The 16,843-nt window shown below is 40.8% G+C and overlaps 1 protein-coding gene across 4 annotated transcripts in view; it reads left to right on the top strand.

Moving 5' to 3' along the window:
* PREX2 (phosphatidylinositol-3,4,5-trisphosphate dependent Rac exchange factor 2) overlaps positions 1–16,843 on the top strand; it is a 299,616-nt gene that overhangs the window by 233,358 nt on the left and 49,415 nt on the right. The window contains exon 36 of one of the 4 annotated variants that reach the window (XM_059902420.1): positions 7,879–8,017. The exons of the other annotated variants lie outside the window; for them this stretch is intronic. Within the exon in view, the coding sequence (XP_059758403.1) occupies positions 7,879–7,921 (43 nt within the window). The 3' untranslated portion in view covers positions 7,922–8,017. Of the gene's footprint in view, positions 1–7,878; positions 8,018–16,843 lie in introns of those variants that run through there. 4 annotated transcript variants of the gene reach the window in all.

Genomic DNA, 16,843 nt, shown 5'->3' with positions numbered 1-16,843 from the left:
GTTATGAGTGAAATAGTGATTCCCCATATTCAACATCTTTATGTATACTTTGAACAAACACTGCATATACTAATATTTAAAGTTTTAAATGTGAGAAATGAGTAGTTTCTTGTTTGGTAACTAATCTAGGTTGGGATGGCAGCCTAGCTTACAGAGGAAAATGCGCCTCTAAACTCTTTCTATGCTTGTTTTAATAACCCATAACCCTCCTAATAGAAGAAAACCAGTCTCACAGAGATATATATTCACAGGAAGGGAAGATTTAAACGCAATTTCTTAACAAAAATTCAATGAAATTGTATTGTCATCCATAAATTATGGATGAATTCTACCAATTTGATTTCTCTCATTTAGTTAATTATATTAAGCCATCAATTTTTAAAATTCTGATTGACAAAGTGACAGTAGAGGTAAGTTGTAAATAAAAACACATGTTTATGTTTGATTTCAGTTTTTATAATACCCTTTTGGTTTATGGTTGACAAACCTTCCGATATCACTTATCGCCCTGTAGCCCTCCTGTGTGTGACTCTTCTGCAGCTCACGCCATGCACGACTTACTGGACTGATCAATCTCCTATTCAATAACAAAAGTACTGTTAATTATTTGCATGTTGAGGCAATATAAATTGTTATGCAATTTCTGAATTCTTGGGAACAAGTTCTTAAGTCTGAGAACCACATTTTGAGAGGCACTAAGCTAGACGACATAGGCTAGAATTTAAAGTAAACAATTCCTGGTGAGAGAGGTCGCTTTGGTCTTTCATATATGTGTGCATGTTCCCTAAACAGAGGTGGAAATTGGAAGGTGAACCGAGAGCAGATTCTGAAGTGGGGAGAGCAAGCTTGTCTCATGTCTGGGTGAAGAAATGTCTTTGAAAACCACATAGGGAACAGGGCTGCATATAGTAGAAAAGCAGATGTGGGAAGAGCCAGCATTAGGAGTTGCTGTTTTCCCACACAGAAAGCCTTCTGGAGTCGGGTTTTTCAGACTTTCACCAGGGGAGGAAGACAGATTCACACCACCCCTCGTGTGTGCTAGAGTGCAAGCTCCCTGAGGGAAGGAGCTTTGTCTCTGCTCATTGACGCATTCCTAAAACAGAACATGGCTTTATACCTAAATAGATGCTGAAAGAGTATTGAAGTAATTGAATGAAAGTATTAAGAACATGCCCTCATATCCATAGTGCAGGGTTAGTATTTCTTATTACTCTCAAGTTCTTGTTGTTGAATGCTACAAGGATTTCAGGAAGGTTAGACAGATTTACAGTGGTTTATCAACAATCAGGACAATGGAAAAATCTTTTAACTCTTACATCATTTGCCTCTTCATTTATATCTAAAGCAGCATAGAGGAATCCATGATAAATAAAGGGTGAGGCACCCTCTCCCTCCTTCGCCTTCTTCCTCCCCCTTCCCTCCCTGTCCCCCCCCCCATGTCTGTCCCTCTCTTCTCTATCACCTCCTCCCCCTCTTGTTCCTTCTTTACCTTTTCATTCACTCATTCATTCATTCAACTGTTGTTTAGATCTGCTGAGTCATCACCCAACTGCCGTTTCTCACGCCTTCCCCTCTCTGGAGGGAATTAAGAAGCTTTGCAGAGACTTAAATTCCATGATCTAAATGGACAACTTCTATTCTCACTCCTAAATTTTCCTTGTGCCTTAAAGACCCTTCATTTCCTTTGCCTAGTACCTGGTTTTTTTTTTAACATCTTTATTGGAGTAGAATTGCTTTACAATGGTGTGTTAGTTTCTGCTTTATAACAAAGTGAATCAGTTATACATATACATATGTTCCCATATCTCTTCCCTCTTGCATCTCCCTCCCACCCTCCCTATCCCACCCCTCTAGATGGTCACAAAGCACCAAGCTGATCTCCCTGTGCTATGCGGCTGCTTCCCACTATCTATTTTACGTTTGGTAGTGTATATATGTCCATGCCACTCTCTCACTTTGTCACAGCTTACCCCTCCCCCTCCCCATATCCTCAAGTCCATTCTCTAGTAGGTGTGTGTCTTTATTCCCGTCTTACCACTAGGTTCTTCATGACCTTTTTTTTTTTTTTTTTTCCTTAGATTCCATATATATGTGTTAGCATACGGTATTTCTTTTTCTCTTTCTGACTTACTTCACTATTTGTCGTAATGCGTTCACTGATGTGCTTTTCTAACACTCTGCTAATGACCCTTTTTAGACCACTCATCACGCTGGATTGTAATTACCTATTTATTGTCCTCGCTCTCAAACATAAATTCTTTGCAGGTAAATACTGTCTTTTTTTTCACCTTTTATCCCGGTGCCTGACACTGTGCCTGGCTTGTAAAGTATTTGTTTATTAAACACATAAGTAAACACACAAATCTGGAGCTTAGAGATGCACAGATTTGAGTCCCTAAGAGGAAAAAAAGATGACCCAGGAGAGGGTTCAGAGGGAGAATAGTGAGGTGAGGCAGAATCAGATGCTGAAGGGGCAGGTCAGGAAGAGGAGCTGGTGGAAGAGGCAGAAAGGCAAGGTTAAGGAATTGTGTGGGAACCGACAAGGCACCAGGCCAATGTCAAAAGACTTAGCGGATAGAGAATGTGAAGGAGTGGATGATCAAGAGTGCCTCTGTAAGAAGAGATTCAGAAAATAACACCTGGAAAATGTCCACTGGATTTGGCCAGTACAAATAACTTCATTGGCATTAATAGGGAGAACGGTGCGAGTAGTGTGATGGGTGGAGATCTGACTGCAGTCAGCTAAGGGGAGTGGTTCAGAGGTTTGGAAGGAGAATTACCGAGGTAGTCTTTTTTGGGAGAAATTTTGACTGGAAGAGGAAGGACGTTATTGGACAGTGTCTAAAAGATACATGGATAGGTGAAGACGTACTTACTTTTTTATTAACTTTTTATTTTATATTGGAGTAGAGTTGATCAACAATGTTGTGTGAGTTTCAGGTGTACCGCAAAGTGATTCAGTTATACATATACATGCATCTATTCTTTTTCAAATTCTTTTCCCATTTAGGTTGTTACATAATATTGAGCAGCGTTCCCTGTGCTATATAGTAGGTCCTTGTTTGTTATCCTTTTTAAATATAGCAGTGTGTACATGTCAATCCCAAACTCCCTAACTATCCCTCCCCGCCACTTTCCCGCCCTGGTAACCATAAGTTCATTCTCTAAGTCCGTGAGTCTGCTTCTGTTTTCTAAATAAGTTCATTTGTATCATTTATTTTTATTTTTATTTTTAAATTTTTTTTTAGATTCCGCATAGAAGCGATATCATACAATATTTCTCTTTCTCTGTCTGACTTACTTCACTCAGTTTACATTTTTATTAGAATGCACTTGATCAAACTTACAGTTCTTTGCAGGAAGGACTCAGTAGTGGACAAGATGATTTCTTGTCTATCCGTACCGATTTTCACTTTTCCTTAATTATTTACTTAATGATTCATTTAACAAATATTTACTGAGCAACTGCTTTGACTCAGGCAATATTCTAGGTGCCAGGCATACAGTGGTAACATGATGTAGCCCCTGCCCTCACAGAGATCATGTTTAATTCCAAATAGTTCTTTAAAACTTACCTGTGATCTGTTTGCTCATCTGAGGAATGAAATTACAAAAAAAGAGTCCCAAGGGACCTTCAGTTTCTTAATGTATTTTCACTTACCATACTCACTATTTCTAAATTCTGCTAATGACATATTTCAAATGTCTGTATGTCAGTATTTCTAGTCATATTACAATTTCCCAAGCCTTCCCTCTGAAGCAGATGTGTGCAGTTTTTTATGAGATGAGACTCATTTTTGAATTGTCTGCCTTAATATCTTAGAAGACAGTGATAGTTCCACACTGCTTCAGCAGATCTTAATTAAACACTTTCAAAGTTTAAAATAGGGCAGTGACCTAGTTTATCTTTTTCAGACAGTTAATTTTTTTCCATTTTAAGTAAGGTTCATAAGCAAAATAGTGAGAGTGTGTATTTGTTTTGTGATGGAGAAAATTTACTATGCTTGGCAATATTTTTCTTGACCGACAGCTATTATTTGTGATAGATGATTTCTAATACTTTTGGACACAGACTCTTTCTTGAAAGAAGACACTTTCTTCTTGGAAATGGTTTAGACCTGTTATTCAGCAGGAATTTTAGGAAAGTTAATTATTCGTTTATTTATTCAACCAAAATGTATTGAATACTCACAGTGTGCATGGCACTGTGTAAGGTGATAAAGTAATAAAGGTACACTGTACATTGTCTCTGTCTACAAGGTGCTTATAGTTTAGTGGGGGAAAGAAACATGTAAACAAAGCCTTTCAGGACACAACAATAGGTACTGATGTGTAGGGATGCAGTAGGTGCTGGGGTCCATGGAAAAGCCACTGATTCTGAAGATCCTTAGGAAGTTTGAGAGAGATGGTGTTGTTAAAGATGGGTCTTAAAGAAGGAATAATAGTGGGGTAGTGACAGCAGCAAGATAGTAGTTTAGTAGTTTCCAATGCTCCTCCCCTCACAAAAACATTAATTTGAACAACTATCTATGAATAAAAATGACTTCATAAGAGCTAAGGATTCTGGGTGAAGGATTACAGCACCTGAATGGAGCACATAAATAAGAAAGGATGCATTGAAGAGGATAGGAGAGGCCATTTCACAGTATCCCCATCACCCCTCCCTCAAGTCTGGCCAGCCCAGTGTGGAGAGAGGCACCCTCCTCCTGGGGGAAGGAGAGTGACGTGAGCACCCATCTTCCCTGTGGACCCCAGCACCAGTCTAGCCCCCATGGCCCCAGGATCCAGGTGGGCTCCTGCAGACCCAGGTACCAGGCTGGTCCCTGTAGATCCAAACACCACACCTGTCTACTTGCTGACCCAGGCACGAGACCTGCCTGCCTGCAGATTCCACCAGATGGCTCCAGCAGAATTTCTGTGTGGACTGACTGGTGACAAGCTTTTCCTGCTGAAGCCAGTCAGTAAAGACTGGGAGAGTTGCCTCCTACTTCACATGCACAGACACCAGCACAAGAGCACAAGGTTCATGAATAATCACGGAAACATGTCATCACCAAAGGAAAGAAAAGCTTCAATAACTGACTCTAAAAAAATGGAGATCTATAAACCTCCTGACAAAGAATTCAGAATGATTCTCAAAGAAATACAGTGAAATATAAGAAAACACAGACAACTAAATTAGGAAAACAGTGAATGAACAAAATGAGATGTCCAACAAAGAAATAGAAACCATTTAAAAAACCCAAACAGAAATCCTCAAGTTGAGGAATACAATGACTGAACTGCAGAATTTAATAGAGAACTTCAACAACAAATTCAACCAAGCAGAAGAAAAAAATCAGTGAACTTGAAGACAGGGTATTTGAAATTATCCAGTCAGAGGAACAAAAAGAAAAAAAAGAGGAAAACAGTGAAGAAAGCTTACATGAATTATGGGATACCATTAAGAGAAACAACCTACACATTACTGGAGCCCCAGAAAGAGAAGAGAGGAAGAAAGGGGCAGAACGCTTTTTTAAAGAAATAATAGCTGATAACTTCCCAAATCTGGGTAGGAATTTGGACATCCAAGTTCATGAATTTATAGGTCTCCAAAAAGTTTCAACCCAGGCAGTTCTTCTCCAAGACTTATTATAATAAAATTGTCTAAAATCAAAGACAAAGAGAGAATTTTTAAAACAGCAAAGGAAAAAAATTGCTCAGTTACAAGAGAACCCCCATGAGGCTATCAGCAGATTTCTTAGCAGAAACCTTATGGCCAAGGCCGAGTGAGATGAACCTGGAGGACATTATGCTCCGTGGAATAAGCCAGACAGAGAAAAACAAATACCATATGATCTCACTTATATGTGGAATCTGGAAAAAAAAAGAAGAAGAAGAAGAAGTTGAACTCACAGAAACAGAGTAGAATAGGGAGGTGGGGGAAATAGGACGATGTTGGTCAGAGGGTACAAATTTGCAGTTATGTAGGATGAATGAGTCTAGAGAGCTTATGTACTGGCATGTTGTCTATACTTAATGATACTGTATTGAACCCTGGAAGTATGCTAAGAGAGTAGAATCCAGGAAATTTTACATACACAAAAAATGGTAACTGTGTGAAGTAATGATATGCTAATGAACTTGACTCTAGTACTCATTTCATTATGTGTTTCAGATCATCTTATTGTGTACCTTAAATATATACAATTTTTATTTAAAAATTTAAAAAATGTTAAGTAATGAATAAAAATGATGATAATGATTGCTAATACTGAGTAATTTGCTATGTGTCAGGTATTGTACTAAGGGCCTTGGATTTTGCCACTTAAAGGAAATCACAGCTTTTTATAGGTTCTAGTGTAAAAGTATAATAGCCAAGAGTTAGGCATTTAACATCTAAATGTGATAGTACTTAATCATGTTTATTTTTGTCTTTTCATATTTAGAACTGAACAAGAATTTTGCTGTATCATTTCTGCTAGTCATTTAGCAGAAATTATTTATAAATTCATTTATAGGTAAAACAGCATTCCTGTGAGTCTTGCAAGAGATCTTATGAATATTTTTCTCTTAATCATAGTTGTCTTTCACCAAGGAGGGAATATTGAAATGCCCTTCCTCCCTATTTTTAAGTTCTTATGATTGTTAAATCCTTTAAGTATTGTGCTTCAGTGTTAATTGAGATGTAGCTTAATATTTATAAACTTAAGAAGAACCCTTCCTACAGAGTTCTTTTTCAAATGTGCATAATAATTATTTTATCTATTTTAAAAATTAAGATATTTAATATATTTCTTTTTCTCTGTTAGGTCACACATATATTTAGTTGCTTGACAGTGTGGAAACCCCAATTCCTTTATAGCTCTCATGAAATAAAACTCAATTCAGTTCAATACTACATCAAGTATTAGTTGCAGGCTATGAGTCAGGCACTGTCTTGGGTATGGGATCACAAAATTTTTTAAAATGGGGCAAGATAGGGTCAGGGGATAAAGAGGTACAAACTATCATGTATATAATAAATAAGCTACAAGGATATATTGTACAACACAGGGAATATAGCCAATATTTTATAATAACTCTAAATGGAATATAACCTTTAAAAATTGTCAATCACTGTGTTGTACACCTGTAACATATAATTTGTACATCCACTATATCACAATTTAAAAAAAGCATGAACATTAAAAAAATTGATCCTTACTCAAAAATAAGGGTCTCGGACTTCCCTGGTGGCGCAGTGGTTAAGAATCTGCCTGCCAATGCAGGGGAGACGGGTTCGAGCCCTGGTCTGGGAAGATCCCACATGCTGCGGAGCAACTAAGCCCGTGCGCCACAACTACCGAGCTTTCACTCTAGAGTCTGCGAGCCACAACTACTGAGCCCGCAGGCCACAACTACTGAGCCTGCAGGCCACAACTACTGAAGCCCACGAGCCTAGAGCCCGTGCTCCACAACAAGAGAAGCCACCGCAATGAGAAGCCCGCGCACCACAAGGAAGAGTAGCCCCCAGTCACAGCAACTAGAGAAAGCCCGCGCACAGCAATGAAGACCCAACGCAGCCAAAAATAAATAAATAAATAAATTTTTATTAAAAAAAAAAAAACAAACCACCTAGAGGGGTGGGGTAGGGAGGGTGGGAGGGAGATGCAAGAGGGAGGGGATATGGGGATTATATGTATACATATAGCTGATTCACTTTGTTTTACAGCAGAAACTAACACAACATTGTAAAGCAATTCTACTCCAATAAAAATGTTAAAAGAAAAAAGGGTCTCTGCCCCCTGAGAGTATGCAATTTAGCAGAGTGGACAGAATGAGTGCAACTTGGTGTCATATAGTGAGATAAATTTGTTTCAGTGGGGAAGTTCTCAAGAAGATGTTGTTTTTGAGCAGGGTGTTGCAGGATCAGTGGAATTTTGCCAAGCAGAAGAGGTGAGAGGCCATTCCAGGCAGAGAGAGTAACACGAGAGAAGGTGGAGAGATTTTCATGTGGATGGTATGTTAGAGGACTCGAACTTGAACATGGCAGGCTGAAGAGGTGAGAGATGGGATGGGAAGTTTGTTGCTGAATTGTTAAGAGAGGCCTTGAATACCCCAGGTGTAGACTTTGGGTGCTGGGAGAATTTGAAGGTCTTTAAGCAAGTTAATGAAATGCTCATATCTATGCTTTATAAAGGTAATTTTGAAGGCCGACTGGAGTCAAGTAAGGAATACACAGAAAGACGTGGAGAAGGCACTGACCTGTCAACATCTTGTCAGTTGAGCTGTTATAAGACTTTTACGAGTTTAAACCTAAAAAAGCATCCTTTAATATGGGCATGCCACACTTTCTGGAGACATAATTTTTATTAAATTAAATAGAATTAGTTTAAAAATAAAAATATTCCTTGACTTTACTGTTTTTCCTGGGTGTAATGAGATTTTTAAAAATATAATTAAACTTTATTCTTGGGAAGGATTTCTTATTTTTACGGATTTGCTTTTTCTGTCCATTTTCACGAAGATTGTGTTTTGTAATGACTGGGCATGGTGTTGCCATTGGGAAATCTGTTTATATGCAGAATTTTAACAGTAGACGGTGCCTGTGGTGGTATGTACGTGCTGCAGGTGCAGGAAAGGAATATCACCCTAGAAGACTCATGAAAAGAGGAGCAAAATTCCTCGTGGAGTAAAGGAGGGTTTGGGAAGCAGAGAAGAGGATTTTAATCCAGTCAACTCACTGAGTGAAGGTTGTCAAAAAGGAGAAGAGTGAAATTGGGTTATCAACAGCAGTAGGGAGGAGTGGGGTACGTCTCCACTATCTCTGACACCATAATTCTGTTTTCGGGGCCTAAGAGAAATCTCAGAGGAATTTTTTTTTTTTTTATAATGTGAGAAAGTATTGCTCTCTGTGGTCACACATATTGTCTTGTTAACCTTTCAGGAATTTTTTTCCCTGACACTCAAGTAGAAATGGAGCTGTTAATTGATAACAGGCACTTTTGTAACAACACCTATAACCCTAGGTGCTCTGTTTTTGACAAGCCAAAAGACAAATTTATCCAAGCAAATCCAAGTTTATCTCATTATTCAGAGTTTCTCTTCATGTAACTTTCAATAAAGCCTATTCCAGAGAAGTCAGGCTAATGTTTATGGGCACAGAAGGTGGGTGGGATGAAGGGACAAATCAGCATTCTCCTACCTACTTACTCGTCATGTATTCTTTGCCCATATGTAGGCACAGGTTGAACCTGTCTGGTGATTCTCCTTTATACAGAAGATCTGTGTATCTTAATGAGATTTTCTGTGGAATTTTTTTTTTCCTAACTTAAGTGCTATGATAGTCAAATGCAGTTTAACAGTAATACTCAATGAAATAGTCACACCTGTAGTCGACTGCTGTACCACCGTAATAATGGCATATATAATCATGTCTATGACTAATATCCATAATTGACCATTGTCATAGCTCCTTTTTGAAATGCAGAGTAAATGCTAAAATCCCAAAGCTACCTGATACAGTTTAGAATATTTAGGGGTAGGACATGATATTAGGAGAAGTATATATGAGTCTGGCCAAGTGAGAAATTTCCATAAATTATTTAGAGATGATCTCATAAGCAATGATCTGGAGAAGAAACAAGAATATAGCAGAGACCTGAGCTGAATACTATAGTTGTTCCTCCTTATTTATAAAACACCAGTGACTCTTATGCCTTAATCACCTATCTTAGAAATTGGATATCCTCCAGCATGCCCAGAAAAAGCAAAAAGAAGTGCCAAATGAGATTGCCAAATGCCAATCACTTTTGTCATTGATTTAACCTCTGAGTATCTCCTATGACAAAATTAATATGTTTAAATTTTATATCAGGCTGTTGTGTGGTCTCTCTTTATGTAAAAACCTGACCATTCCTGGAGCATCAGCCTGACCCTGTAGAGCTATGACCCTAATTCTTTCCTTGTTGGAGAAATCATTTTCCTAATTCTTGTTAGTATCAATACTTTAACTTGCATAACTCTCCGTAAACTAATCTCGATGTTCTCCAAACTCATTTTCTTTCTCTCCTGGCAAACATCGATTCCCTATGTCCATTACCATGGTCTTGTTATGAATGCTGAACTAGTCTTTTCATTTCTAGGGTCTCTTGCAGCTCTAATTTCCCTAAATTATCTTATGGGTCATGTACTTCTTTCCATTTATTCTTACTTTTTGAGCAGTAGCAAAGTTTTTACTGTGCAGTGCTTCTCTACTGCTTAACAAATTCATTACGATTCCTTAGTTTGGTATTTAATTTCCTCACAACATGGATCCAGCCCACTTGCCCAGCACTTTCTCTCCCTGCCTTATATGAACCTGCTCTTTGGCCAACTTGGCTCCATCCGTTGCTCTTTCTGTTCTGTTGTTTATGGTGTTTCCTCCACTTGAAATGCTGTTTTCCCATTTTGACCTGTCCCATCCATCCGTCAAAATCCAACTCATGTACCATATTCTTATGTGGCCTTCCTTCTTCCTCACGTGGGTATATCCCAATAACTTTCTGTACCTTTTAACGTACCTTTCACTTTCTGCCCTGCATTCTAGATACCTGTGTATTTGTCTTTGCTGCTAGATTGTATGAGGTGTTTTCCCAAGGTTTGTTCCATTGTAATTACTATTTAATTTGGATATATCTATACCACTATTTATTGTAACATGACATTATCACCTCTTTCATTGGTGTTTTATTCTATAGGGACTAAATGGAAAATATCATAATATATCCATTTTATATGGCAGGGTTCATTTACAAGTTGTGACAACAAAGCCTGATGTATGCCTGCATGAAAGGAAACTTACTGTTCCTCCTACATAAAGTAGCAGGAGTGCTTTCAAAATGGTCTTAATAAGATTTGCTGTATTGAGACAAAGAACCATGACTTCATTCTTACTAACCTCAGAAACATAATAAACCACAGTCAGTTTTGGCATTAATCCAGTTTTACCATTAACTCTCTTGTAAATTTTGATTAAGGGGTATTGCAGGACTTTTGTAATTAAGGGAAGTGCATTAGAAATTTATTCCCTGTGGGAATTTATTTGTCATATTCTGAAAAATACTGAAGTTCTATGAATGCTTGTAAACCTTAGGGATGGTAAAATACATGGCTGAACAACCATTTTTCTGAGGGGGGAGTACCCAAAATTAGTTGAAGGCTCAAGTCCAAATTTTTATTTTAACAAATAATTGATTGAATTAAAATATTTCGTGGCTGTGTAAATTTCACAGGAGTCACAAAGAAGCCGTTTTTCATGGTTCTATTCTCTAGATGTCATCAGCCCATAGATATATTTTATAATAATTTGTTGCTTTCTATAATCATGGATTAACAAATATTAACTACTCACACAAGTCTGGATCAGCCAATATATTTAACTCTGAATTTGTTAGGCTTTTATCTTCTAAAAGCATTTTGAAGGGTGCAGTTATATCATTAGATGCTTTTTCTATTTTAGTTTTGCTCTATAGCAGCTTAGAAAAGACAAGATTCTTTCTGAATAAGGGTTTAACTTGATGTGAGCATTTATACATTTTAAATCTATAAAAATTTTTAATTTTAGTTTTCTGCTGGCTCGCTTCATCAAATATGTTTTTTTTTTTCTTTAAAGATTTTGTCCCAAGGAAAATTTGAAGATTTCTTCCAAGTCAGTTTAAGTGACTATAGTAGAATTAGATCAACATGATCCTGCTTTTAACTGGCTGAATCAGTGACAACTTTATTTTTAAAGGAACATCTCTTTCAGAAAGTAGGAAGAGTGCTCAGTGTGGCCTGCTGTAGTGGTAGGTTTCTAGAGTGAAGTTTTCCTCAGGTGGTGCTGATGATATGGACTGCTTTTACAGAATATATTTCTTCCCAATCTATTCAAGGTATAGGAGAACTGCAGTTTTTACAACCAGTGCACCTGATTAAGCCATTTAACTGACACTCTCCTTTTCTTTAACCTAAAAACGTTCTTTTCTTTTTAGACTTGAACTCTGTGCACTGATCATGGAATTATGTAGATTCCAAATATCTGCTTTAATATTCATTTTTTACATGTATCATAAAATATTCTAGATGACTTCAGGGGAAAGCAGGAGGTTTGGGCCTTATTTTACTCCTGGCTATGGATAAAAATGTTCCCAGAGTCCCCTCCTACTGTGCACACATGAATAGTGATTATTATTGTCTATTGCATGAGTCCTATTTGCTTACCACAGTACTGAGCACTTCATATGCATTGATTCATCTTCAACATTATGCTACCTATATATTAGACAATTTTACTCTCCATTGTAAAAATGAGGGACTTGAGGCCACGTGAGGCTAAATAATTTGTCCATGGACTTGCATACTCTTTTTAACCACATTACTTTTCTCAAGCACACTTGAGGAAAGGCGTGAGGACATCTGATCGGTATTCTCTCTGTGGGTTCCAGCTGCGAAGCACCCTCTCTGTTCCAAGCATATAGCAATGCTAGACAAAAGATGAAAACAGAAAATGCAAGAGTCGCAGCTGAGTTCATAATTTATCATCTCAGTGGCCCACAAATGGAACGGAAATTCAAGTGCTGATTTGTAAGCTGTGTTGAGGCCTCTGGCCTCCTGAGCTCTGCAGGTGGACTCGGGGCCAGTACAACTTGTGCAGGGAAATGAGAAATTCAAGTCATCCTACACTAGGTGGAGATCCAGAGTGAGCCTCACTCTGAAACCAGGTTGTAGAGAAGGGCCCCTCTACTTCTGAGCAAGGATGCAAACTCCAGAGACTATCACTTTTGTAGACGTTAAGGTGGCAAGAGGAAGACAACACGGCTGTTAAACTAAGAACTGAACCAAATCACTCGCTGGTTCAGTGACGTGACTGGTAATAATCCAGATGTCGGGACAATGTAATACTCAGATCACCAATATGAAACTGATTACAGATGGGTAATTCTGGGCACAAAATGAGCACAGAATCATTTGTAAGAAAAAGATGATGAGAGCTATTGGATGGAGCTGTTTCAAAGCACTAAATAAAACTAAACAAAACATCTTCCATACTCCAATAAAGACGTTAAAAAAAAAAAAATCCTCCCACTTCAAATGAGCTTGCGGAACAAAACTCCAAAGCACATGAGGAAGCCTAAAGCTACAAAAGAACCAAGGAAAATGACCATTGAAATAAACTTGACCCAGAAGAAATTAAAATATTGAGACACCATGGCAAAGTATATTTTGGATGCTCAAAATATAAACAAAGGATTGCCATTCATGAAGAAGGTAGAAAATCCTGCAATAAAAATAGTCAATTATTTATTTACAAATATTTATTAAGATCAAACTATGTTCTACACACTGTTATAGGTGCTAGAGATGCAGCAATGAGCAGAAGTAAATCAAATCCATATCCACATAGAGAGTTTACATTCTTGTGGGGAGTTTTACCTTTTAGTTGTAGAAATGAAATAAGAATAGGCAGAAATCTTGGAAATGAAAAAGATAGTCATTGAAATAAAATTCCCAGTAGAGGGGCTTCCCTGGTGGTGCAGTGGTTGAGAATCTGTCTGCCGATGCAGGGGACACGGGTTCGAGCCCTGGTCTGGGAAGATCCCACATGCCACGGAGTGGCTGGGCCCGTGAGCCACAACTCCTGAGCCTGCATGTCTGGAGCCTGTGCTCCGCAACAAGAGAGGCCACGATAGTGAGAGGCCCGCGCACCGCAATGAAGAGTGGCCCCCGCTTGCCGCAACTGGAGAAGGCCCTTGCACAGAAACGGAGACCCAACACAAGCCAAAAATAAAATAAATAAATAATTAAAAAAAAAAAATTCCCAGTAGAAAGGATAAACTCTAGATTGGCAAAGACAGGGTTTTTTCATTTGGAAGATATTATTTAGGAAATCACCAAAATTGCAGTAATGGGGAAATAAGATCTTAAAGTGTACGTGTGTGTGTGTGTGTGTGTGTGTGTGTGTGTGTGTGTGTGAGAGAGAGAGAGAGAGAGAGAAAATGGATGAGATTATGGGGAAAGATGATACCTGAGATTATTTTAGAATTGAAGACAAGACTCCTTAAATTGAAAGTACAATCTAAGGACCTATCTGGATAAATAAAAATAAATCATCACCTAAACACTTTGTGGTAAAACTTCAGAACATTGAGGATAAAAACAAAATCTTAACCTATCAGAGAAAGAATATGGACTAGCCCCCAAAGACAACTTAATTGAGAGCAGACACCAAGAGCAATATTGTGGGGAAAAATTCACTGTCAATCTAGATTCTAGAATTTTTTTTTATTAATTAATTAATTTATTTATGGCTGTGTTGGGTCTTCGTTTCTGTGCGAGGGCTTTCTCCAGTTGCGGCAAGCAGGGGCCACTCTTCATCGCGGTGCGCGGGCCTCTCACCATCGCGGCCCCTCTTGTTGCGGAGCACAGGCTCCAGACGCGCAGGCTCAGTAGTTGTGGCTCACGGGCCCAGTTGCTCCGCGGCATGTGGGATCCTCCCAGACCAGGGCTCGAACCCGTGTCCCCTGCATTGGCAGGCGGATTCTCAACCACTGTGCCACCAGGGAAGCCCTAGATTCTAGAATTTTATTCCAGAGTATACCACTGACAGACATGGATCAAAAATATTAATTGAATAATGAACTTGAAAAACTGAATATTCTTGAGGAAGCAAGTGTAGAAAGAAAGTGTGGATTTAAAAAAAAATAAAGAGGAATAGAAACTTCTAAATGTCATCAAATTTAACTCTTGCTATAAAAAGTAATAACAGGGGGAGGAGAGAAGATGGCGGAAGAGTAAGACGCGGAGATCACCTTCCTTCCCACAGATACAGTAGAAATACATCTACACGTGGAACTGCTCCTACAGAACACCCACTGAACGCTGGCAGAAAACGTCAGACCTCCCAAAAGGCAAGAAACTCCCCCCGTACTTGGGTAGGGCAAAAGAAAAAAGAAATAACAGAGACAAAAGAATAGGGACGGCACCTGCACCAGTGGGAGGGAGCTGTGAAGGAGGAAAGATTTCCACGCACTAGGAGCCCCTTCGCGGGCAGAGACTGCGGGTGGCAGAGGGGGGAAGCTTCGGAGCCACGGAGGAGAGCGCAGCCACAGGGGTGCGGAGGGCGAAGCGGAGAGGTTCCCGCACTTCCCGCACGGAGGCTCGGCGCCGAGCAGCGCTCACCAGCCCGAGAGGCTTGTCTGCTCAGCCGCCGGGGCGGGCGGGGCTGGGAGCGGAGGCTCGGGCTTCGGTCGGATCGCAGGGAGAGGACTGGGGTTGGCGGCGTGAACACAGCCTGAAGGGGTTAGTGCACCACAGCTGGCTGGGAGGGAGTCCGGGAAAAAGTCTGCAGCTGCCGAAGAGGCAAGAGACTTTTTCTTCCCTGTTTCCTGGTGCGCGAGGAGAGGGGATTCAGAGCGCCGCCTAAACGAACTCCAGAGACGGGCGCAAGCCGCAGCTAACAGCGCGGATCCCATAGCAACAGGGGCGCAGAGGGAAAAACGGAGAGACTCCCGCACAGAGGCTCGGCGCCGAGCAGCGCTCACCAGCCCGAGAGGCTTGTCTGCTCCCCCGCCGGGGCGGGCGGGGCTGGGAGTGGAGGCTCGGGCTTCGGTCGGATCGCAGGGAGAGGACTGGGGTTGGCGGCAGGGAGAGGACTGGGGTTGGCGGCGTGAACACAGCCTGAAGGGGTTAGCGCACCACAGCTGGCTGGGAGGGAGACCGGGAAAAAGTCTGCAGCTGCCGAAGAGGCAAGAGACTTTTTCTTGCCTCTTTGTTTCGCGGCGCGCAAGGAGAGGGGATTCAGAGCGCCGCCTAAACGAACTCCAGAAACTGGCGCGAGCCGCCGCGATCAGCGCGGACCCCAGAGACGGGCGTGAGACGCTGGGGCTGCTGCTGCCGCCTCCAAGAAGCCTGTGTGCGAGCACAGGTCACTCTCCACACCGCCCCTCCCGGGAGCCCGTGAAGCCCGCCACTGCCAGGGTCCCGTGATCCAGGGACAACATCCCCCGGGAGAACGCACTGCGCGCCTCAGGCTGCTGCAAAGTCATGCCGGCCTCTGACGCCGCAGGCTCGCCCCGCCTCCTCTGTACCCCTCCCTCCCCCCGGCCTGAGTGAGCCAGAGTCCCCGAAGCAGCTGCTCCTTTAACCCCGTCCTGTCTGGGCGGGGAACAGACGCCCTCAGGCGACCTACACGCAGAGGCGGGTCCAAATCCAAAGCTGATCCCCAGGAGCTGTGCGAACAGAGAAGAGGAGGGGAAATCTGTCCCAGCAGCCTCAGAAGAAGCGGATTAAAACTCCACAAACAACTTGATGTGCCTGCATCTGTTGAATACCTGAATAGACAACGAATCATCCCAAATTCAGGAGGTGGACTTTGGGAGCAGGATATATTAATTTTTCCCCTTTTCCTTTTTTTTTTTTTTGTGAGTGTATATGTATATGCTTCTGGGGGAGATTTTGTCTGTACAGCTTTGCTTTACAATAGCTTTATTTTACTTCACTATATTATAGCTTCTTTCTTTCTTTCCTTTCTTTCTTTCTTTCTTTCCTTCCTTCCTTCCTTCCTTCCTTCCTTCCTTCCTTCCTCCTTCCTTCCTTCCTTCCTTTCTTTCTTTCTTTCTTTCTTTCTATTTTTTCTCCCTCTTACTCTGAGCCGTGTGGACGAAAGGCTCTTGGTGCTTCAGCCAGGCATCAGGGCCGTACCTCGGAGGTGGGAGAGCCAACTTCAGGACACTGGTCCACAAGAGACCTCCCAGCTCCACATAATACCAAACGGCAAAAATCTCTCAGAGATCTCCATCTCAACATCAAGACCCAGCATCACTCAATGACCAGCAAGCTACAGTGCTGAACACCCTATGCCAAA

The sequence above is a fragment of the Balaenoptera ricei genome, chromosome 17, assembly GCF_028023285.1.
Source record: "Balaenoptera ricei isolate mBalRic1 chromosome 17, mBalRic1.hap2, whole genome shotgun sequence".
Lineage (NCBI taxonomy): Eukaryota > Metazoa > Chordata > Mammalia > Artiodactyla > Balaenopteridae > Balaenoptera > Balaenoptera ricei.
This window is presented reverse-complemented; position numbering and strand designations above follow the sequence as displayed.